Raw genomic sequence first — 25,000 nt, 5'->3', positions numbered from 1 at the left:
TCCTTGAAGGAGAGCAGCACCACATCTCGATGATTCATCCATCCATCGCAGAGAGCCACATGCTCATCCTGTCACGTGCACTTCGATACACACTCACACTTTGGCTGTGATGCGGACTCCTTTGAGTCATACCATCGCAGCCGCTATCTCCAGCTCCTCCAGTACCGACTGTTCTGACAAGCCTCCAGATGGAGCCGCAGCCATCGCTAATGAACAGCGATATGTTTAGCGATTCTGTGAATATTGCAATGCTTTCAATATACAAATGACATATAAAGAGTGTGTTTGTGAGATTTTGTCTTTTGTGTGGTTTTTACGTGGAAAATCAAATCTAGAAAACAAACCTATTTTTTTGTCAACCTGAAAAAGGTTGTGTGGAGGGAAAGAACAGCGGCACTCTTTGATTATTCCCCATTCCTCTTCAGTGTGACTATTGGTGTGTTAGAGTACAACGGCTGTTGCAGTCTTAATGAGCCCATTAAACAGTGGTTCGTTACTGTATCCACTCAGCCTCGTGAGTGTCAAAGAGGGAGCAATCGAGACGGATAAGGGCGCGTCATTTTCTGGATATTGTTTTTTATCTTATTGGTTGTTACTCAATCTGTTTTCCTCTACTCTTCCTCCCGACCTAGGCGCTTCATACATCCGCTTGCCCCTGCCCGCACTATGCAATATACTTCAAATGGCGAGATCAAGACGTCCCTTATCACACAGATAACTCTGGGCCATGACAAATGTCACAGATAATCACAATGGGATTTTGTAGTAGGACAGAGGGAACATTGGTTTGTGGCTGCAGGGGGAGTGAAGTGGGAAATGAAGAGAGGGAGAACAGATGATTGAGCAGATTGGTGATATTTGGAAAGCGTTATGTCCCCTGTGTGCCATTACTCTTGTCCAGCTTCGTATCTCATGCTGGGCCCACTGTGTGTTTAGGTGTCAACACACATCAGGCCCAACATCATTCTCTCTCATGCACACATACTGTGTGACAAATTGGGACCTGTGGAAGATACCTTTGTGTGTGTGTGTGTGTGTGTGTGTGTGTGTGTGTGTGTGTGTGTGTGTGTGTGTGTGTGTGTGTGTGTGTGTGTGTGTGTGTGTGTGTGTGTGTGTGTGTGTTCAGAGGTATGGAAGGACAGACACAAATGTGTTTTTTCTTTGGATTACGGGAGAAATACGTGAAAAAGCCAATTGTATGAATGCCTACATAACAGCTGCGCTTTTGGTCACAGTAGGTGGACAAGGAGGGGTTCTCTTCCACCATTGCCTCAGCCATTAGCGCAACCCGATACATAGAATATATCAGTGTAGTATGAAGCTTGAGAGCACTCCATCATACCAGACCCAATCATATGGCTTTGTCTTCTCTCACCAATATAGCCGATGCAGCTGCCTCTCTTTTTTGTTCTGTCTCGGGCAGCAGAAGAACAGTGATCTGAGGAGCGGTGGGAGGCAGCTGTGATATCCACAGATCACACACATCAGAATCATCCACCATCGGATGGTGATGTTTTTTTTATCAACACACATGTCGCGTGCATTCATTTCAGCCTCTCTGCCCTCGGATATCATCTACGACTGAAGGAGTGCTGAGGACAGTTGGATAACTCCCATGTATCCAGGTCACCCAGAGATGGGGAGGCAGTATCCCCCACAAAGCCAGGTCTGAGACCAGACAAATAGTTCTGGCCAGATGGTAGTGGTCACACCAGCAGTTGGGACCACAGATGTAGAAGTCCTGACCAAGTAGGCTCATCATTCCAAGTAGTTTCCCCAATTGGTAGTTTGGTCCTGTTTTCCTCTGGCTGGTTGTTGTAAGCTGTATCTGAGAAGATTTGATAGACTTCTGAGATTGGGCTAAAAAAGTTTTCATAAGTCCAGCGTACCAAGTCCAGATGTTGATGTGGACTGTGCAGCAGCATCATGTCCAGGTAATGGGGTCCAAGACTCTCCAGAACAAACGCTCCAGAGAAAATTAGAGGCAAGAGCACCGAGGCATATCCTGTAACCCAAATTAAGTCGCCTTGTTTTAAAGCGATTAGGGGTGTGACTTTCCATCCTTGATGCAAGTCCCAATTTCAAATCTTATTTGGTCACAAGTTATGCTGAATGAAACTCATTTTAAACATGCCAATTTGTTAAATTAAATATCCGTCGTACAACAATACATTCAATGGTGCCATTTTTTATTCTGGTTCATCAGTACCAATTAATTGGATGTTTATAAAAGGCAGATACATTTTGTATACCTGTATAATAAAAAATAAACAGATTTCTTTGTAAAAGCATATCTTTTTGAAATGCTATTATCCCAGGATGGATTCTGTTAAATGTGTTGGTCGGTGGTCGAAGATGGTGGTTTATATAATGGTGTGTAAATGTTATTTGTCTCAGAGCTCTAATCCTGACTGGCAGATGGTTTGCTGTTCCCTAAAAAAACATGTTCTATCTGTCACGTCACATGCTCCCCATATGGTGTGAGGACAAGTTTAGCCTGGTTTGCATATAGGTAGTTAGTGTCACACAATCCCAGCATGCATCTGCCTGGGATCAAAACAATGCTGTCTTGGCAGCACCAATCTTTCAAAACTGTTTAGGTTTTATGACAGCAGATAGCTGTTGCATCTGTGGATGTCAAAACAGTTGACATCCACAGATCCACAGTGCGGTTGGCGTGCGTGCCACCCGCACGCACGCACGCACGCACGCACGCACGCACGCACGCACGCACGCACGCACGCACGCACGCACGCACGCACGCACGCACGCACGCACGCACGCACGCACGCACGCACGCAGAGTCGCAGACACACAAACATGCATTAGCCCATTGGTCTTTCTGGAAGGTGCTATGCAAAAAATAAGATGATTGCAAGTGACACAGATAAACAACAGATCCCTATTAAAGGCCCCATAAGCACACATTCAAGTCTTTGTGTATGTGTGTAACATGGCACTGGAGGGAGCCAACAAGTATTGCTGCTAAGCACAATGTCCTGTGTGATTTCTCATTACCCACGTGGGTGTTGGGAATACAATCATTATTATAAAGGTACGGCCCCACCAACCGCGTTACTCGCGTTGGATAACGCGAGTAACGCGCCTAACCTGACGCTTGATCATTGTGTGGTGGTTCAACGCTTCCAACGCGTCAACGCGCCAACGCAGCTAGATGAGTCCATGTCCATGCAAGTGAACAGAGCGTTCCCTCTTCATCATAACTATCAAACCAAACATCCTTCACATTCACCGAGCGAACATTATGAAAGTAAAATGCACATTTCTCGCTAAAAATGTTTCCATAAACGCATTTAATGGCGTAACTATGTTACTATTTCCACCCAGAATAAAGATAGTTGTCGGCCGTGGCTGCGCTGGAGTCCGAGGTAGGAAACCCAAACGCCGCCGTGTTTGGGTGATAGAGTTTAGATCGGGTTAGATTAAATAATCTCTGATATAAATAACAATAATCGGGTTAAATAACTTCACATGGTGTGTCTGGTCTGTGTTTCCAGCATTCGTAGTGTTGATCAGCAGAGAAATAGTCTGCCAAGACGTTGAGGTTGCTTAGCATCCAGACACTCTATCCATGCAAGTGAACGGAGCGTTCCCTCTTCGTCATAACTATCAAACCAAACATCCTTCACATTCACCGAGCGAACATTATGAAAGTAAAATGCACATTTCTCGCTAAAAATGTTTCCATAAACGCATTTAATAGCGTAACTATGTTACTATTTCCACCCAGAATAAAGAAAGATGTCGGCCGTATGCTTCTGTCCAAGCTCACTACTCTCTGCCAGTGACGTCGGGTCAAGCTCCACGCTGATTGGCTATCGCGGCTAAGCGCCACGCGTTGGAGCGTTGAAAGTTCACATTTCTGAACTCCAGGCATTGGTGCGTTGGGCGCGTTACTGCGTTTACGTGCGAAATTACGTGCGTCTGCCGCGCCTAACGCCCCTAACGCGACGCTTCAACGCATGTAACGCGTCTACGCGCCTATATCAATGGTTCCCTATGCAAAAATGCCGAGTTTGGACGCCCCTAACCCTACATGCCCACTACCTCCGTCAGTCAACGGACGTGGGAAGGCGTGGCTGACTGATGGGGGAGTAGTCTTTGCAGATGCATCCGTCAGCCAATCAAATCGCTTCGCCGGGTTCTTCCCGCTTCTTCCTGCTTGTTGCGATGCAAGATGACCCGCTTTCCCGCTTTCCAGTATCGTCAGAGCCCGAGTCGCGTCACAGGGCTTAAATTTGCATACGCGATCTGATTGGATGACGGATCCGTCACTGCCGAAAAAGTTGAACATTTTTCAACTTTCTGACGGAGCCAAAGGCTCCAACGGAACGGACGGATCCACAATGCATTGCGCGTCCGTCCCCATTCAAAGTCAATGGGGATCAGTCAACGGACGGAGGTAGTGGGCACGGGGCGTAACGCGAGTAACGCGGTTGGTGTGGCCGTACCTTAAGACAATATAGCAAGATAACACGTTACTAATTCTGTGAGGGAAATGCAGTTGTTGCAGTGCAAATACAAAATAAAATAAATTAAAGAATGAAGAAAATAAAGATACAATGCAAGATATACACAAGATACAAGATCTTCTAAATCAGTTCACAAATTAATTCCCAGGACCAACAATACCATGAATAATGATTTGAAACATAGTGCAAATTCAAAACATTCCAGCTTAGTTATTGCCCTCTTGAATTAGAATCAATTACATTCACATAATCCTACCCCCGGCTTGTCCTCGAGTGTCAAGGTGTCCCTGAGCAAGACACCTAACCCTAACTGCTCTCGACGAGCTGGCTGTCGGCTTGCATGGTTGACTCTGCCGTCGGTGTGTAAATGTGTGTATGAATGGTTGTAAGTCACTTAGTCTAAAAGCGTCTGCTAAATAACCGAAATGGAAATGTAGAGTGCTTGAGCTTTCTCAATGAGTTGCTTAAAAGCCCCCTTATTTCTAGTTATTTCTATTTTCTATTGCTGTTAAAATAACAAGGTCTTAGTTCTTTAGTAGCTCTTTATTATCTTTTCATTCAAATAAATGGCAATTCCTATTATTCAAATACAGCACAGGGATATAGGAATAAATCAAAACATATATATTTATGTGTATACATAAAAACCTGTATATAACAGGGGCATGCTTGGTAAGGTGTCAGACAGGTTGAAGTTCAAATAGTTTGAACTTTGAGTGCAGCTGCAAAGACAATTCTGGTACTGGGTTGGAACTCTATTCATGAATGGATAGCCTGACCTCGGTCTGCTGTCTCAGGCCATTACAAGGGCTTTTTCCTTGCTCTAAATGATGTGTTAAAACCTGACATTCCTCCCTTGATGTTGTTCTTGTGGTAGCTTGGACCCAGGGCGGTAAGATCCCAGGCTGGTGTTACTAACACGTTCCAAAAAATAAATGAATGGATCTGGTTGTGTCCCTGGCTTGGGTACTTGGAAGTCATGTGATGAAACATGTCACGACTGGTCTTGTTCGGCCACCTGGTTAAAACAGAGATGACATGTTGAGTTTACGCTAGGATTCCCTATCAGGAATATGAGCTCTGCGCTTCTCGGGACTGAGCCATCGGACGCACAGCAGCCGATCATTACGGCAGCGTTTCCCTGTGTTCCGACAAAACGTTGACGGGGCCCTCATTAGGGTGCTCGAATGGCTCCAGCAGAGCCGAAGGGGTTAGCGGTCGTCATGGGAACCCAGGTACGCCACCGTTGAGTCCACAAGGACAGCGGCGGGTGGACGTGACTGGCCCAAGCATCTGGCCTTTGGTTTCTATGGCGTCGCCGGGACAGTATACGGCTTTCAGGGCTGACAGGAAAGGACGCGTGTCACTAGGGCCTGTCCGCTCGTGTTCGTTCAGCCCTCCACTCTTTGCCGCTCTCAGGAACACCTGCACAAAGCGGGCGGGCAGCCAGGCATCCGGAGAGCCACAGCGACTGAACGGCTGCTTTTAGGCTGCTGAGACCCCCAGCCGTCACGGTGGCTCTCCCACCTCTCAGCTGTGAAATGTGCACATAATGGATGACGTGTCACGTCCTGTCTTCTTCTTGTGACCGTCCGCATCGTCTTGACGTCTCATTCAATTTTTGGGATATTTTCTGTTGTATAAGCACATTGCTGTTTTTAAGCAAATCATTTAACTATGTGTGGTTAAAAACAGATTTTGATCAAATGCTAGTAAGGGTTAGAATTAGTCAGAAAAACGGGCTCTTCTTCTGTGTGCTGTGACTGCCCATGATCTTGTTCCGGATGTAATTCAGGGAAGTATTCATTATCGTTCAAGGCTCATTCAACCCTGCTACGATTTGAATGAGTTTTACTTTGTCGCTGTGAAGGCGATTAGTCACGATTGTGAAGGACCCTTCCAGACAATGGGAAGGACGGCAACTGGCCAGCGCTTGGCTGCTGTGAACCAGGGCTCCACTGAGAGTGCTGTCGAGTTGCCATCAGCATCCCATCAAACTGCCGGTACAGTGCTCCTTGGTGGAAGCACGGACTCTGCATAGCCACTCCTCCCAAAGCCACCTACGCACTTATTGTATGTTGTACATCCTTGCACTAAATGTATGCACTTATTGTGTGTCGTACTTAGTTATAGTACTTAGTTGTGTAGCATCTTATCCTAGCTATCTTTGTTGTGTACGGGGAATGGGTTAACCTAGCGATTGTAAGTGCTTTGCATTTGGTTCTTACTGCACCGACAGGGATTTATTGTTTCACCTTCTTCTGACAAAAGTACTTATTGTAAGTCGCTTTGGATGAAAGTGTCTGCTAAATGCTCGAAATGGAAATGGAAATGGAATACACAAACCCGGTCTTTCTCCATCAACAACAATCAATGCACCAAGAGTGATGTTCTCAATTTAAGTGAAAGAGTTGGTGCGAGCATTCACCATGGAGACCTGATGCTTGGTGATTTTTTAGTTTTGGAATGTGGGGAACCTTTCTGCGTTTTGTCACATGCAAGACATTAGACGGAACGCTCAATAGACGTGAAGCTCGAGGGGTGATCAAGGTTTCAGTAGGAGATGTTCAGACAAGCCGTGAGACCGATCTTCACCATCTTCAAATCCTTGACCACCTTGTAGTGTTGCACACCGGCCAAAGGTCTCCTGCCTCTTGTCTTGATAGGCCCCTCCCCTCCCTTCCTCGTTGACCAGCAGTGTTCCGGGAGACTGATTATATCACTGACCCAGCCAAGCAGAGGTGTGACATTTTGCACTCAGCCTCCCAACCAACCATCCACCATTCTACCGGACACTGCTCTGGATACTGCACACCCCGGGCATGCGCTCCACATGTGTGTGCAAGTCACATCCACGCTGGCCGGTTAATGAAGTCTTGGATGGACGGAACAGTACAGAAGAGGGCAGCGGCAGAGGAGAACTGGGTGGCATTTGTCCTGAACTTAGCTTGCACTTGCTACGTGTGATCGATGCGTCTCTGCCGGGAAGACGGATCACCAGTCTACCCCCTGCGGGGCGCGTCCAGCGGCGCAGAGAGTACTCTGGTCAGGCTCAGGCCAGCGGTCATCTCCTTAAGTGGGGGCGCTCTGAAAGAGTGCTTCTGCTCTGACTGATTACATCCACTCGGGCGTCTAAGTGCCTGCTGATCCACCTTGTTATGTACAGCCATATATCCAATAGGACAAGGACAGAGGTCAGCCCTCCGCTATAATACAATCCTGGTTGCAGATGTTATCTTCGGGTTTTTTTAGGGCTTTTATTTTGAAAAGCAGAATAAGCTTGATGTTGTTGAAATGAGCAATTATCCATTTAATCAAGTTCTTTATGGAAAAAGTTAGGTTAGGGAAAACGACTTGTGCTTGTGCCGTCATGCTGGGGGCAGTAGCGCCTCCACGCTGACCCCGACAGGCGTTTGAATAGGTCTCGCTGAATGAGGTCACAGCCAGGAGGCTGTCCCGGGTAACTGATGAGTTCCATCCATCTCTGCCCCGAGCCAGAGGTCAGAGGGTTGTACACACACACACACACACACACACACACACACACACACACACACACACACACACACACACACACACACACACACACACACACACACACAGTCACACACACACACACACACACACACACACACACACACACACACACACACACACACACACACACACACACACACACACACACACACACTCTGGGTCCACTCTCCTGGCCTTTTGACTCAGCAGAGCTCTCGCGTCAGCCGTTAGACACACTGAACTAATCACCTCGACGCTTCTTAACTTGTTGCTGTCAACAGAAGCGCTGTGTCCTGGGGGAAACAGCTGCATCCTGTGGATTAACATATATCATGTGTTTACTGTTCTTGGGAACACATGAACAGTGAGTGTTGTTGTGAGTGGCATCCTTTTTAGGTTTGCTTCCACTGAATGTTTCATTTTTTACCTCTGTAGTCGTTATAGTTGGTGCTTGGAGTTACCTTCTAGTCATATATCTGTTTTCTGAGACAATTTCAGAGATGGAATTATATGCAGCTTTTAAAATACAGTTCTCCGTTAAAGAACAAATAATTGCAGCTTTGTTTTGCTTAATTTTCTGGGGATACTGGGATGTGAGTGTAGGATCGGTGATGCTAGTCGCACCAGTGCTACAAACATCAATAACTGAAACCGTTACTGATACAGACATGATCAGTGCTCCTCCGTATCTTTTACAACTCTAACCTTTTGACCAAATACGAAAGGCTTAGCTTAGGCCGCTGACGTCACCGATGTGATTTGTGCAAATACTTTGTAGTTGCCGTTGATACACGACATCGGATGTTGTTGCTGAACAAACAGCCAACAGTTATAGCGCCTAGCCCGCCGGCCAGCGAACGTGGTCCTGCGTACTTCTGAATCACTTCAGAAAGAGTGGATGCCTAGCAACAAGTGGATATTTGTTTCTCCTGTTTGATTTTTGTTGTTTGCAGGTGTAGTGCTCCTAGCCTCCGGCATAACACGCAGCCATGTTTGACCTTCCTGGCTCTGTGGTGGGGTTTAAGTGTCAGCCTGCGCTCCAGGCCAGACCTCCAGCTAATGTGTGCTCTTCTCTCTCTCTTCGACGCAGGATGCCTCTATCGCCCACCGCTTTCACCTGATGCGGGAAAAGCACCCAGAGAAGTTCAACAGCAGGTACAACGTTAAATATGTGGACATGCAGTCCAACAACAAAAATGTCATGGTGGGTCGTTGCTGGATTTCGAGTGCGAATCACCGTAGGAGACTTGAGCAGACTCAGGTTGTGATGGCTTGTGTGTTTTTTGTTTAAGCTGTTATCCTGGTTTGGTCCAAAATGTCCTTGGCTATAGATTAAGGGTCCACTTATTCTGAGGTGTACACGCACAGATCACCCACTCAGCAATTGTCCCCTAGCAACAATAGCTCATCAACTTTTTTTAAGTTGCATTTGCAAACAATGATCTAACAACCGTGTATGGAAGCATATATGTAGCAAAATTCAAATGGCAATGCAATTTGGAATTCCATTATGCATTTGACAATGCATTATGCAATTTTATAATGTAATTTGTAAATACGTTATTCAAAGTGTATTTTAAAATGCAAAGTGACAATGCAATCCTCAATTAAATTTGCAAAAGTTCTAACAATACAAATAGAATAACATTTTGTCAAATTCTTTGAGTTCCTTTATACAAATTGAAAAGCTATAGCGTCCCCGTGATTGCAATCCACTTCGCCACGCTCCGTGTGTTGCGATATTCAAATGACATTTCAATCCGCAAAACGGAATCCAAAACGGAATCCAAAGAGGGAATCCAAAGAGGAATCCAAAAAGTCAATATGCAAAGTGGCAAACGTATCAGCAAATCAGCGTCTGGGCGGGAACTACGTCACTTGCTCGTAATTTCCTTGTTCACTTTTAGTTCGTATGTGTCAGGTCCATGGTCACCAATGGTGATTATTGATACGCTCCGAAGTTTGGCCGATGATGTGGAGAACAATCGTGTTGAAGACACAGATGCAGTAGATAGAGTGCGTGTTCTGGGAGATAGGATAGACGACTTATCCTCACGGGTACGTTTTGACGCCAGTGTGGTAAACACAAAGATTTCCAAAGTGCTACAGGCACTGGGTGCGAAACATAGGGTCGGGAGACCCACCGTCTCCACCCACTCCTCACCTACAGAGCTCTCCACAACCTAGCCCCCAGTTACCTCTGGGACCTCCTCCAAGAATACACTCCCTCCCGCTCCCTCCGCTCAACCTCTGCTGGACTACTATGTATCCCCACATCACGACTCATTACGAATGGGTGCCCGGTCATTCAGCTGTTCAGCACCCAGGCTCTGGAACTCCCTCCCCCCACACATAAAACAGTCTGACACAATAGAAAGTGACGTAGTTCCCGCTGATTTGCTGATACGTTTGCCACTTTGCATATTGACTTTTTGGATTCCTCTTTGGATTCCCTCTTTGGATTCCGTTTTGGATTCCGTTTTGCGGATTGAAATGTCATTTGAATATCGCAACACACGGAGCGTGGCGAAGTGGATTGCAATCACGGGGACGCTATAGCTTTTCAATTTGTATAAAGGAACTCAAAGAATTTGACAAAATGTTATTCTATTTGTATTGTTAGAACTTTTGCAAATTTAATTGAGGATTGCATTGTCACTTTGCATTTTAAAATACACTTTGAATAACGTATTTACAAATTACATTATGAAATTGCATAATGCATTGTCAATTGCATAACGTAATTACTTATTGAATTGCAAATTGCATTGCCATTTGAATTTTGCTACATATATGCTTCCATAACCGTGCCTCAGACCAATGGTAAAAGATCTTCACATACTGCCTTTGTCCTACTGAGGATTGATGAATCAAAGGACTAAAGTAGATAATGACGATGATAAGAGATGGAGAATAGATAGAATAATAGTTGTCAATATGTCAATAGTCCCTTTTTTAAGAACCACACCATTTTTTTGAGAGAGTGGGATCATTTCTTCATAAGGTGACCTTGGGTGTCTTGAAAGGCGCCTCTAAATTAAATGTATTATTATTATTATTATTATTTCAGGTAATACTTGTAAATGGCATAATTGCTTGTAATGATGATAATATCGTACATTATGCAGTTCAAATGTTTTTTTAGGCTGGCAGTGCGTGCGTGTGCTCAGCTTACTGCAAAATGCGTGATTGTGATTAAGCCATTGAGAGTGAATCGCTGCAAGATGATATAAGGTGAAATAAAAAGTTGTTGATTTGGTGGAATGGCCCCACAGAAGCAATGCTTTGAAACACTCAAAAACTACTCAGCCACAGACGTCATCCAGAACAGACTCAGCAGACATTCAAAACAGGCGGTAGCTTCAGAGAGCACTGGATTGGTGTGGCGTACTCACCTGGTTAGGATGCATAACAACACAAACATATCCACAGGCAGGAGAGAAAGATGAGGGAGCAAGAGGGCAGTCATCCAGGCCAAAAGCGACTAACAAGGGGCCAATCTGTTGGGCCGTATCTGCTCTGAGGGTCAAACCCAGCATATTGAACCCAAATATTATTATTTCACATTTCTTTAATTAGAGGTGCTTTCTGACTCGCAAAACTTTTTTTTCATGTAAATCGTCTGCCTTTATATAACTCTTTGGCAGCTCCAAGCACTTTACAATAACTTCCTCACACTAAACCATTCATACACATTCATTCATGACAACTATGCCAAGCAAATAAGTGAGCACGAGCAGTTAAGGTTAGGTGTTTTGCCTCGACACTTAAGGCCCATTCACACCCTACGGTAAATACGGATATGGACCGTTTCGTCCGGTCCCGGAGGTGTTTCGTCCGTCAATGGGTCCGTCGCCTCTGAGCTTACGAATCCAGAGTGCTCCGGGAGAAACGGAGCAATACCACCGGAAATCGAGGCGGCAGTATAGAGTCAAAAGTCAGACCATTCGCGAAAATAGAGTATCTGATATGTATATATATTGTATTTAACGTTTTATACTTATATTATACTATATACCTGACCTTTTTATTTTATTGTTCCCCTGCTTTGGCAATGAGTTGTTACTGGTCATATAACAACATTTTGAGGAGATAAACTGCGGGTTGGTGAGGGGTGTCACATGCCAACTATTTAGGCCTACACTTTTTGCACTTTTTTTTGCCGATTTCGGATGACACAAAGCAAAATCATCTCTACAGATATCATGTTTCCGATTGTCGATGCCGTTAAATTGTGAAACGACAGTCACTTCCCTCTAGAGGGTTTATTGCGTAACATCCATAACAACGCTGAAACCAGACGGAGTAATGAAGGGTAGTTCCGGAGGCAACGTTTGGGGCGGACGGACGAATGTCGTCCGGATCCGGAGGTATGAATCAGCCTTTAGTCTTGTGCGTTTCGGCCGACCGTCCAGACAGATCCGGTGGATCCGGTGCCCGAAAACGTGCTTCTCTGAAAACATGTCCCAGGGTGGTTTCAAATAAATCCGGACCCTTTCGTGTTAGGATTCATGTGCACGCCTGAAACGCAAACGATGACGTCATCGCCCCCACCCTCAACCCTCTAACCTTAGTGATTGGCTAGCCCATGGCGTCTCAGAACGACAAAAACAATGATGCCGGACTACATGCTTGTGACGATTCTGCAGCAGATAATGTCCCTTGTTGGGCTGCTAGTAGGGATGGGAATTGATAAGAATTTCACGATTCCGATTCCGATTCCGATTCTGCTTATCGATCCGATTCCTTATCGATTCTCTTATCGATTCTCATTGGGTGAGAAAATAAGTATAAATGTGTTTGTTTGCATTACATCTCTTTAATATCTGATCAGAAGTGCTTCTAGTATTAGGAAATTGTACATTTTCAAATGAATTGGTCTAGAAGAAAAAATATATGTTTCGCTTTGCCCAAATGCCATCATTATGTGCCATACAACTAAAAACACAGACTGAAAACAGCCAAATAAGAGCTTGTGCCTTTTGGAATTCTAACAGTGCTCATTTGCATTCAACTTGTAACAAAATTAAACTGACATAAACAAAATGAAGCATTGATTAGACAGAGATTTATTAGATGGGCCTACCTAATAAACCGTTGGAACACACAAGACCGGAAACCATAGCAATGCCGGTAAACAAACCCCGAGAAGCCCAATCCCTATGAGAGCTCCCCACGCTACGGCCATCCGGAGGCGACAGAGCTGTTGGCCGTGATATTATATATACAATTATAATATAGTATATAATATATTATATACTATTATATATAGAGCTCCGGGAGTCGCAAACTGCAACAATCACTTTCTCCTCCATTCCGCGGTTCATCCGGACTGCTGCACTGAGTTTGACGGCTGAACGCGGATTGGCTGTTACGTTACACATGTCACTCAGTTATCACGCTGTTGAACGCTGATTGGCTGTCATCACGACAAAAACTTGTCATCGGTTTTCTCCCGCGAAAAACTCGCCCTTATACGCGTCTCTACGTTCACTTTGTATGGGATCTTGTCGCCCCGTCGCGTTTGGTGTGAACGCACAATGCGATTCTTCCTCGGCGGCGACATGTTTGCTGCGTTCTGAACCAAATCAAAGCAGCGTGTGTGTGACGTCACGACGCATTTACCGCGACCGGAACCGATAAGCGGAATCGTTAAGCAGGCTTGCTAACGATTCCAAGGAATCGGTTGACTCGGAACCGGTTCTGAACAAGAACCGGTTCTCGATTCCCATCCCTAGCTGCTAGTGCAATATTTAATGTTGCTCCGCTACCAAAATAAGCAAAAAAATATTACAGACGGATAAATTCACCAAATCTACTTAGAACCACCGCAAAGCGCTACCAGGAGATAGCTGTGTCTGAAATCGCGTACTTAAAGGGACGCTATGTAAAAATGACTCCCATCTAGTGGTACAATAGTAATTTAACACCAATAAGGACTTATATATGAATGAATACGTTGATTTAAGGTAATAAATTACTAAAAAATATTACACAGTGTCCCTTTAAGTAAGTGCACTTACAATGAGTGCACTTCATTATCCCTACAGTACACTTACTTATAGGCGCAGTGCTCTCATTTCTACATTGCACTGTCAAAATAGCCTTCGCGTACCTACCGGAAATGAGTTTGCAGTTTGACGGTTCTTCTTCTGTGGTATTTTTTTTTCTGATTGATCATTTCCATAATTCCCTAAGCCGATAGCCAAAACAGACTCGTTAGTCGCCTGTATTAGCGATCTAGCAGTATTCACGTTATCGTTCTCGATACCAACTGATTACAGAATGGTCACCATAAAAACACTGGTCTGATACAGCCTAAAACATTGTAGTTGAAAAACAAACCAAGGCTGTGTCTCAATTCAGGGGACGCATCCTTCGAAGGGTGCATTCGAAGGGTGATTGCGTCACTGCAACGCGTCAAGGCTGTCCCATTTCGAAGGCTCCTTCAAATGCGGCCGACAAATGCAGCCTTCTTTTCCCGATTTTGAAGGATACACCGGATGGATCCTTCACGGCCCAACGTTTCCCAAGATTCATTGCGCTTTGGATTTTTTTCACAAAATGGCGTCAGAGAGAGCAGAAGCGGCAGTTACAGCCAATTACATATTCAATGACAAAACAAATAAAATAAATTTGGGACTATTTTAAATTTGTAACTTTATTGTTCAAGTTCAATTTCATTAACACAAGCCATATAACGTTAAACTAATTAACGTTATATTTTATATAATTATTATATAACTGAATCTGAATCAGAATCAGAAAACTTTATTGATCCCTGGGGGGAAATTGTTTCGTTCCAGGTGCTCCGTACAAATAGAAATTAAAAGCATAGAAGATACGATTATAAAAAATAGAAAATTATAAATAAAATGAAATAAAAATAAGAATAAAGTAGGAAGTGGACATCTAAGTGAATGTGGACATCTCTTAGTGGGTTATATAAAACTGCTCCATTTCCCCTCCGCCGTCCGGTTTGAACTGCGGCTGTCAAGGTTGCTAGGTGACAGGAGCGGCGCATCATCACGCAAGACAAAGGGTGTTAACGGCTTTTACGCAAACTTGAAATGATCCGTAGGGCAGACCATCTCATTTAAAAACGTTTGTTCGGCCTTCACGGTCTACGAAGGCTACACCTTCATAGGCCGCGTCCCTCAAATGATGCGTCCCCTGAATTGAGACACAGCCCAAATATTTGTAATTTTACTTACATTTGTAGAGCGTGTTGGCCTCAAATGTTAAAATGTCCTCCATTTCAGATTTGAAATTCCCGCCCCCTCCGCTACGTAGACAAGATGGCATCCGTTGAGGGTGGAAAGTGTCCATCGGTCGACACTAAATTTTTTGATCGTTTGAGTGTGCCACCGAGGTACTTCCAGTGCACTGCGTTTTGGCACACTCTCCGTTTTTGAGCAAAGTGCACTCCAAAAAGTAAGTGTAAGTATAGAAGTGCGCTATTTCAGACACAGTACTGGACTGTATGTTTGTAAATAGCGCACAAGCTTTATGCACATTCGCACCTCTTCTTCTTCTTTTTTCGCTGGAGTTCTGTAGCAGAAGCAGCGCCACTTATGGGCCTGGAATGTGTACTACAGCGTTTCTACAACTATGCAGTTTTGCAATGAATCCAGACAACTATCTCTGCCTCCTGAACCCATGGTGCCCAGATGTGCATGTCAGAACTTGGATCTAGATTTGATATTAAATAGTCACGCCTCTGTTGTGTCCAATAATGACGTAGGCATCAGAACACACGTCCATGTTTGTTTGTGTGTGTGTGTGTGTTTGTGTGCGTGTGTGTGTGCGTGCGTGCGTGTGTGTGTGTGACTGTGTCTATTTTTTCGTAATAGCACACACAGTACTCACAAAAAAAAATATTGAATCAAGATTTTATTATTACCTACTCTTATTTAATCCAAAATCCATTGTAAACTCCTGAACACCTGAATTTCTGTTACCAGGGTTGATAAAGTGTTGACTCATCTTTGGACGTTTAAAGTTAATTGGCCTGTTTGAGGGCATCAAACATTTATCTGGATAATTACATCTTTTTTGATTGCTTTTTGCAATCAAAAAACCTGCGATGCATTTTCAACTCAATAAACGGACAATGCAAACGTAAAATATGTAACCTTTACTGATTATAATTTGTACTCAGCTTGATTAGGAATTAATGTGCAGTGTGGCAAGCTGCTCTGATTACTACGAGTATGTCCCATTGATTTCCTGATGCACAGAGAGCTTCAGCCTTTCATAATACATGTAAAGGCTTAAAAGTCTTTAGAATGGACATCCATTATCTAATTTCCATAAGGCTATATATATATATATATATATATATATATATATATATATATATATATATATATATATATATATATATAAGTTTTAGTTTAACTGCAGAAAGCTATTTTTTGAGTTCTTCAATCTTACAAATCTACATCAAAATAAGGTTTTCAAATTCCCCACTGCTTTTTTCCTTTGCTTCTCTGCACCACCGACCAGACAGTTGATGGACATTCGTAACTGTTTCATTGTTTTCTGATTGAAGCATTTGGCTGCCTAAGTGTCTGCCGTTTTGCATGCCAATTTCAACTGAAAGACTTTGAGGCGTAGGGACGTCGCAGCCCCTCGCCATGGGTGATAGGACCTCAGTGGTGGAGGGTTCACCTCTGACCTGGCACCAGGCAGAGAGCTGAGGAGATGCGAGCTGCCTGCGGACGCACTCAGACCCGGGCTCTGTGCGCTGTTGTCCCCGCCTGTCTGTCTCCGTTCCCACGGTTTGTCTGTCTCTGTCACCTTGCTCATCTCTCCTTTAAAGCAAACACACACACACACACACACACACACACACACACACACACACACACACACACATACACACACTGCGCAGGCACGCACACACACTTTCAGAAATATAACTGTGGACCAATGAGGCGGCTGGAATCCCAAATCGTCCCCTCAACCATCCCCACCCCAACCAATCCACCTATTGAGAATACTGTCTTTAAGGACTGACCTTAACTTCCTTTCTGCTTGTTGTCTTTCAAAAGAAAAAATACAACTGTATTTTATGTACAGCAACCTCGATTATGCAACTTATTAGGCCTCTACTGAGTTAAACAACCACATGTATTGAACATCAGCAGCCCCCTCTTCCCCTCCCACCTGAGGGGAGAGGGCCTGTAGCTGTGGACTTTTGAGCATCAACTTCCCTGTCTGTGGAACTCTGTCAGTACAAAGACGAATCAGTAGCCAGACCCAGAGGAGCCCCTGGCCCAGGTACTAATGATGCTTCAAACACTGGACAATGCTCCTAGCTCTGTGTGTGTGAATGTGTGTGTGTGTGTGTGTGTGTGTGTGTGTGTGTGTGTGTGTGTGTGTGTGTGTGTGTGTGGTGTGTGTGTGTGTGTGTGTGTGTGTGTGTGTGTGTGTGTGTGTGTGTGTGTGTGCCTGTGTGTGTGTGTGTGTGTGTGTGTGTGTGTGTGTGTGTGTGTGTGTGTGTGTGTGTGTGTGTGTGTGTGCCTGTGTGCGTGTGCGTGTGTGCGTGCGTGTGCGTGTGTGTGTGTGTGTGTGTGTGTGTGAGCCCTTGTGTGTGCCTTTCAGTGCCGGTGGGGGGCAGGGAGAGGAAGTTTTGGATTAGGAAGTGTCGAATAGCTCTTGTGTGGTGATGAGAAAAAAAGGGCTCTGGTTGCTTTTGTTGCTTGCATTACAATAACAATGGAGGTTGTGAGGTTAAGACCAGTGGTTGCTCCGTTTCCCAGCTTCATGGTGATGCTGTCTGAAGGGCCAATCCCGAGCGAGGGAGTCCCTTGTTTTGCTGGAGTAACGCTCATTTTAACCATGCTAATCGTAATGCTTTGAACTGTCTTGAAGTCAGAATGCAGAATGCATCGTATCTATGACGACTCGAAGCACCGATGCGTTCGATGTTGTTGTTTTTTTTTTATAACACATCGTATTTCTCATACTAAAGGCTACGTGCAAAACACTGCCACCTGAGATTATACGATAGCACACTTTTATTACAAATCCTCCTCCTCACTTTATAGGAGCTTGGGTAAATCTAAAATCTCCATATGGCCTCGGCGAGGTCTGGCATCAAAATGAGCGGCCATTAGCCCTCAACAAGACGTGACACGATGTCCACTGATTATCTCATCATATATTCACACCCATGGCCGTGAAGAGGCTATGGGGGGTTAGTTAGTGAGTTAAAGTAAGGAGGGGGGAGAGAGAAGGCGGGCATGCAGCCTCATGGGTGAGTTCAGACACCTCCCCGTTTGATCCATGCAGTCACATGTCCTCGCGACAGACGGGGGGGGGGGGGGGGGGGGGGGTGGGAGCGTCCCGTCCCCCGCTGGGCTTTCTTAGCTTGGCGTGCATTGGTTCTCTCGCCAGAGTAGCATTTCGGGGGCCGAGTCATCATCTGAAACAGAGTCCGATAGAAAAGACAGCAGGTCGGAGCGGCAGGCAGCAGCTAGTGCAGAACAACACAGCGTCCCACGCCAGTCTGCCACGGCGGTGTGCTCTACGCTTTGCCTTCGTTTGGGATCGTTGTGTGTGTGTGTGTGTGTGTGTTGTGCTCTGAGGTCCTACTACTGAAGTGATGCAAGTTGCTGAAAGCGATATTTATCATCATGTCATTATTATTATTTTTCGCACCGTTCCAGTAACACAGAATATAGAAATTGGACACTGGCTAAAAGAAAGCGAAGAGTTTGGTTTTTATTTTAGTTTGGAGAACCAACAATAATTTTATAACACATTCACTTTTTCACATGTGTGTGTGTGTGTGTGTTGTTCAACGGCTTTACCTGATGCTTTAATGTTAGGTGTTGTAGGTGTGAGAGTTCCTTTAATTACCTTTAATAGAAACCTGTTTCAGTGTCTAGAGGCAAAATGACTTAAAAATGTCAGTTTGGGAAGGGTGAATAAACATTTGCAAAAGTCAAACTCCAAAAATGACAAAATCACCCAAGTACTTCTGGCCAAGGCTCGATTGTGTTTGTATGGTTTAAAACGGTCTCCCTGTCGCCCTTAGCGATTGCAGGTCGTCTGGCTTTTCATCAAACCTCCACCCTCCAAACTCTATTAAAACCCTGGCAGGAGGACAATACTTCAGCACAACACCCGTTGACGACAATTGATCAAACACAGTGCTTTGCGATTCTGGCTTTTGTTATTATGCCCTTGTGTTCCGACCAAAAATGAGAACATTTTATAATACATAACCGAATAAGCCTGTCGAGACTTTGACGGCCGAGAGACGAGAGCGTTTTAAACAATCACATCACACGGCACAAGGAGAGGAGTGCAGGTATGGGTTTAATCTATTTTATTGACTTTTTATTTTGTTATTTTGTACTTGAAGCCCACTGTTCCCTGTTGGTTGGATCTGAAGTGCTACTCAGAGGGTGAACAGGTCACTGTCATGTCACTGTGTGCACACTTGCAGGCATGTGTGCATATGCAGAGTATGACTTGGAAGTCTCTTGGAGGTTGTATTTGTTTAGCGATGGGGACTGGTTGTTACAGAGACCATGGAGCTGTTTAGACCACGACGTGGAAGTCTCTTGGAGGTTGTATTTGTTTAGAGATGTGTAATTGAGACACTGTGATACATATAGCCATACTGCTAATTGAATGTTTCAACACCAACTATCATACAAATACAAAACGTTTAAATAATCCATTCTAGATCTTCCTTTCATGGTCAAAAATGTAATTGCAATGATGCAAAGCCCAAAAATGTACTACGATGCAAAGCACTCAATATAGTATCATGCTTGGTTTCCTGCTGACCCCATTTATGGAGTTAAGTATGTTCATCTTGGTTATTGGTCCACGTGTTTTACTAAATATATATTGTAACTTGCTGAGAGCTTTGAAGAAGCGTTTCCTTTCACGTCTCCTCTATCTCCTAAACTCAAGTGAGACTCATTTGGGAAAAACATAACGTTGGAAGGTTGAAATGCCGAATGGAAATAATTGCGACCTAATCTACCAGACGTTGGGTGTGAAAGGTCCCCTAAATCAGATGTGACGGCTGTGTAATCCTGATCTTCATCTCCGCCTGTGCTCATTGTCCAAATGGACACAGGCATGACTCCCTGCTTGTGGCCTCCTTAAGCTCTGTTTTAACAACAGTAACACACACACACATACACACACACACCGACACACACACAATCACTAACTGACACTGTCAGGTCAAAGGTTATATCACCATAGGGTAGAGGTTCCCTCAGGAAGGGATTTAGCTCCTCAAGGAATGTTCCGGACTGAACAAGTTATTAATGACATTCTTCTACTCATGACATTCACGCTGCCGGTATTGATCTTACAGACATTGGTGACTTGGGGGCCAGCCCAATAACAAGTAGCCATTATTAATTGGCAACATATTGAGGCAAGATGTGTTGAGTAGTTGTAATTAAAATGAATTGTTAGACCCAATCACTTAAACTGCTTGATGTACACCTACTATTCACTATACAATGCTTTCCATTAGGGCTGGGCGATTTTTTCGGTTTAATCGATTAATTTGCATTTTTTCTTTCCTACGGTTTGTGAAATGGCTGAACCGAAAAATCGCGATTTAAAAACAGTTCTAGACTCTTCCGATTTGTTTTGCTGAATAGACTCCGTAGTAGCCTCCTCTCTCACTTTCCAGAACGCGCGCAAAACTCAGCCTACTGCAATCACATTCACCTCGCCCCCGACAGACTTGGGGGAGAGCCGGGTCGATTGAAACACTTTTCAGTTAAACGTCTTTTGCAAAGATGACGTTATGTATACAAATAATTTGTGATCAACAACTCACATGTGTGTTCTCTTAGTTACAAGCAGTGGTGTAGTCTACGTGATACGCAGGTATACGCCGTATACCCACTAGGAACGCACCAGGATTTGCGTATACCCACTTAAAAATGTGCACGGATACGTATCAATCGTCTTGTGACAGATCTTTCACTTCTGTGTTTATTTTTCGGAAATATCGGTTTGGTATAACTGCAATAAAATACTTTAAGCAGGGGAAGTTATCTCCTACATTCACCATTCATAAAATTCCCGCTGCGCGCTCGCGCTCTGCCCTGTCTCTGTTACGAAGCGCGAAGCTGCCCCTGCATCTCTGCACGTTAGTTAGCGGGCCGAGCCCCTCCTTCTCGCGTGTGTGTGCGTGCGTGCGTGCGTGCGTGCGTGCGTGCGTGCGTGTGTGTGTGTGTGTGTCCAGTCCTCCCATATTAATGTGTAAACCACATAATAAGTAGTCAACAGAAGACAATGTTTTAATCCCACTTTATATCTCCTTGTTACTTTTAGATGAGGACCCCTGGCCAGCCTTTCAGACTGGGTGTCAGGCTAGGGAATTTAAAAACAGGCATCCTTGGTTAGAGTGGAGGGAAAAAAAGTTATAGGTAAATGTCAGCCAACATACAGTTGGTATACACAATTTAAATTCATAATGTTAATCACTATGCAAATGAGAGTATAGCTAATTCATGGTCATTTTTAAGGGGCAGTAATTTCACACTTTTACACAATTAAATTACTGTATGGTATGTTAGATAACAACAGTAAGAGCTCAAATTAGAGCAATTGAAAGAGTGAAACATTAGTCTCCTGTCATCTCCTTCTCATGCACTGGTTAGCCATGGATGTAAACAGTTCATTCAATTATTCTGAGTAGATGTTGTCCTTGTTTAGCATGTGCTATTGCTACTATAGATATACAAAGGACAACTTGTCATTTTTGTGTTCTATTTGTTCATACTGTTATTAAAACTGATAAACCTACTCAGCTTTCCATGATTGTTGATAATCGTGATACTCTTAAATCAGCGGGTTGTAGACCCCTGCGTTGGTGAGTGTGGTGCGACACCCCATAAGCGCCACACACGTACATGGGTTTCAATGGAATTTGTTTAGAGAAAAACAGAAAAAATAAATCGAGGTTTAAATCGAAAATCGTCCATTAGTTAGAAAAAATCGAGATTTTATTTTTAGGCCAAATCGCCCAGCCCTACTTTCCATCCAGTTAGGGCTCCTAGTGAGGTTAAAGGACATTGCCTGCCCCCCCCCCCCCCCCCCCCCCCCCACCCATTTGCTGATAACATTTTTTGTTAACTCAACATTTTGCATTGCACCCTGGGGGATAGTGCATTTTGTCTTCCAGCAAGGCTTCCTTCCTAGGCCTCTGACCGTCTCACCCTGGAACCATCACATCATTTGGTCCTTGTTCGGTCATTATTTGTACCATCGAGTCCCCTAGTTATCAGCCTGAGTTTGTAACCACCTCGACACAGTCCTGAAGCAGAGGTCACAGGGAAGTGAGCAGCTGATTGGATTACCAGAGATAACAGATCAGATTCCACTCACTGGATTTGTCTTCTTAAACCCCCCACCCCTACAACGACCATCCCCCCTTGCCTCTACCCTCACCCCACCCTCCTCTATGTAAATGCACACATGACAATTGCAGGCCTATCTCGCTCTACTATCGGCAGTTGCTGTAGCAGAGAGCTAGGTCTCTGCAAACGTCTTAAATTGGGTGCTGCCTAGAGAAACGTAGGCCCCGGCAAAGGTGCTACTGTCCACTCAAAGGGTCCAGGCTAAAGGAAGAGGTGGAGTGTTTCCCTATGTTTAAGGTCTCACACACATCGTCAAGGCTGACTTTATAAGTGGAAGACACAATAATAAGACACCCAGAGAGAGAGAGAGAGAGAGAGAGAGAGAGAGAGAGAGAGAGAGAGAGAGAGAGAGAGAGAGAGAGAGAGAGAGAGAGAGAGAGAGGTTGTGTGCATATATGGTAGGTTGCAGCAGCAGGGGGGCAAAGGTCACATGGGTCACTGCTCTCACAGGGAATTAATGGAGATGCTTATCTCAGGGGAAGGGTAGCATGCTGGAGGGGGAGTCACAAGGCCGGGCGAGCACGCCCACCCCAGTGGCCCCACCAAGCATGTTTTCACAACATCTGCTCTGGCCGCCGCCCACCAGCGCGTATTGTGCTGCCCTCTCTATCCATACAGCAGGCCTACTGTATGGATATGAGGCAGGGGTGCAACGGGGCCTGTCCATTTGTGTGCGTATTTCCATTCTCCTGTGAGTGTGAGCACCAGTGGGAACCAGCGGGTGAACCCGTTCCCCTGCACTCCACTCCGCTCTCCCTCCACTCCGCTCTGTGGGCCGACGGAGGTCTGCATGCTGAGCGGAGAGAGAGGCACCGACACACACACACACACACACACACACACACACACACACACACACACACACACACACACACACACACACACACACACACACACACACACACACACACACACACACTGACCCCAGACTAACCTCAAACCACTACGCTGAATAAACACATATTAATGAAAGCAGACACAACGTTTAATACATGCTAACACCGTCAAAAGACATCGAAAGGAAAAGAAACGGCACACCATTTCAAAAGCAGTTCACCAAATTATTTTTAATGATCCGAAATTGACTGGACGTGTCTGATGTCTCCCTCTCATTACAGCGCTGGCATCAGTTCTGGTAAACCAACGCGAGACCACCAACAACATGGATGTTTTGTTGGCATCCATGTTGTTGGATTTGGCTCAACGCTAGTCCAGCCGCTAACCTTAACGACGATCAAACGACGATCTCCATGCCATTACCTACCGGCTCCCCCGGCAGCAGCATGATCCAGATCAAACCAGACATTACCAGCTCCATCAACCAGATACTTGACCCGACTGCCCTTACCTTGGCTGTTTGCTCAGTCCATTTGCTCAACGGCAACAGCGGCCAAACATTTGGGAAAACATGACATCCCAACCGACGGGTCGCCATAGCGACAGGACCTCGCCTGTGTGAGGCAGAGACGAAGCAGCAGGCAGGCAAAGTCGTGGGTTGTTGTTTTGGACGTTGTCAAGAAAGCAGCAGTCCTCTCTGCTGCCTCTGACAAACCCTCCCCCCCACGCAGACACGCAGACACACACACAAACAACGGCCTCATGGGAGCGATGGCCGATCCTAACTGTATGTTTATGTTTATGACATGTGTTAATTACCCAGAAAGCCACTGTTGTCGCCACCACGGTTTGCTTTGGGGTGCGCGGATAGACCCCGTGGCCCGACCTCTTGCGGAGACCCTTCTGCCCCCAGTCCTGTGGGGGTCTAGAGGTCAGACGGCTGTCGGGCAGCAGACAGCTTCAATATGTCGACATCCCCCCCCCCCCCCCCAACCAACCCCCCTACCAACTACACCCTGTCTGATATATATTCTCTAGCCGTGTTGTTGGTTCTCCAAACCATTGTTTTCTTTCTGCTCTTCCTCGTATAGGATGAAAAACAAGCTGTGGTACTTTGAGTTTGGCACCACAGAGACCATCTCAGCCACCTGTAAGAAGCTTAATGAATGCATCGAAGTGGAGGTGAGTTTCCCTTCCCCTCCCCCCAAGGGTTTTGTCATTGCCAACGTGTGGATAAGTAATTGGTGTGCCCTGAGGACAGGTTGAAACGCTGTGATCTCATCCCTGCATCCTTCACTGTGTCTAGTCTTCTTTGTGCTTAGCGTTCTACCGTTTTTTAAAAAACATGGAGCACTGCTGGGCGTGCACACCCACACACACACAACAACACGCAGAAGCACAAACACACGCACTTACTCCCTCACACATGCTCACTCAGTCACTCATTCACTCACTCACTCACTCACTCACTCATAAACACATACACTCACACACACACACACACACACACACACACACACACACACACACACACACACACACACACACACACACACACACACACACACACACACACACACACACACACTCATCATGATCAAAACCACTCAACAATTAGAGGAGTAGCTGGAGGAAGTCTGGCTCAGCAAAGTCTGAACTCATTTGGTTTGGCTAGACACTTATTCACGTGAACTCTTTCACCATGGGCCCAGTGCCTCTGAAATATCTCAATAATGA

At 45.1% G+C, this 25,000-nt stretch overlaps 1 protein-coding gene across 1 annotated transcript in view; it reads left to right on the top strand.

Moving 5' to 3' along the window:
- The window catches only part of LOC130373451 (diacylglycerol kinase beta), a 68,775-nt gene that overhangs the window by 31,798 nt on the left and 11,977 nt on the right, over positions 1–25,000 (top strand). Inside the window, exons 20-21 of the mRNA XM_056579963.1 lie at positions 9,100–9,164; positions 24,355–24,445. Of these exons, the coding sequence (XP_056435938.1) occupies positions 9,100–9,164; positions 24,355–24,445 (156 nt within the window). The remainder of the gene's footprint in view (positions 1–9,099; positions 9,165–24,354; positions 24,446–25,000) is intronic.

The sequence above is a fragment of the Gadus chalcogrammus genome, chromosome 20 (assembly GCF_026213295.1).
Source record: "Gadus chalcogrammus isolate NIFS_2021 chromosome 20, NIFS_Gcha_1.0, whole genome shotgun sequence".
NCBI classification, from domain to species: Eukaryota; Metazoa; Chordata; class Actinopteri; order Gadiformes; family Gadidae; genus Gadus; species Gadus chalcogrammus.
Note: the sequence above shows the minus strand (reverse complement) of the source record. Positions and strands in the feature narration are given on the sequence as shown.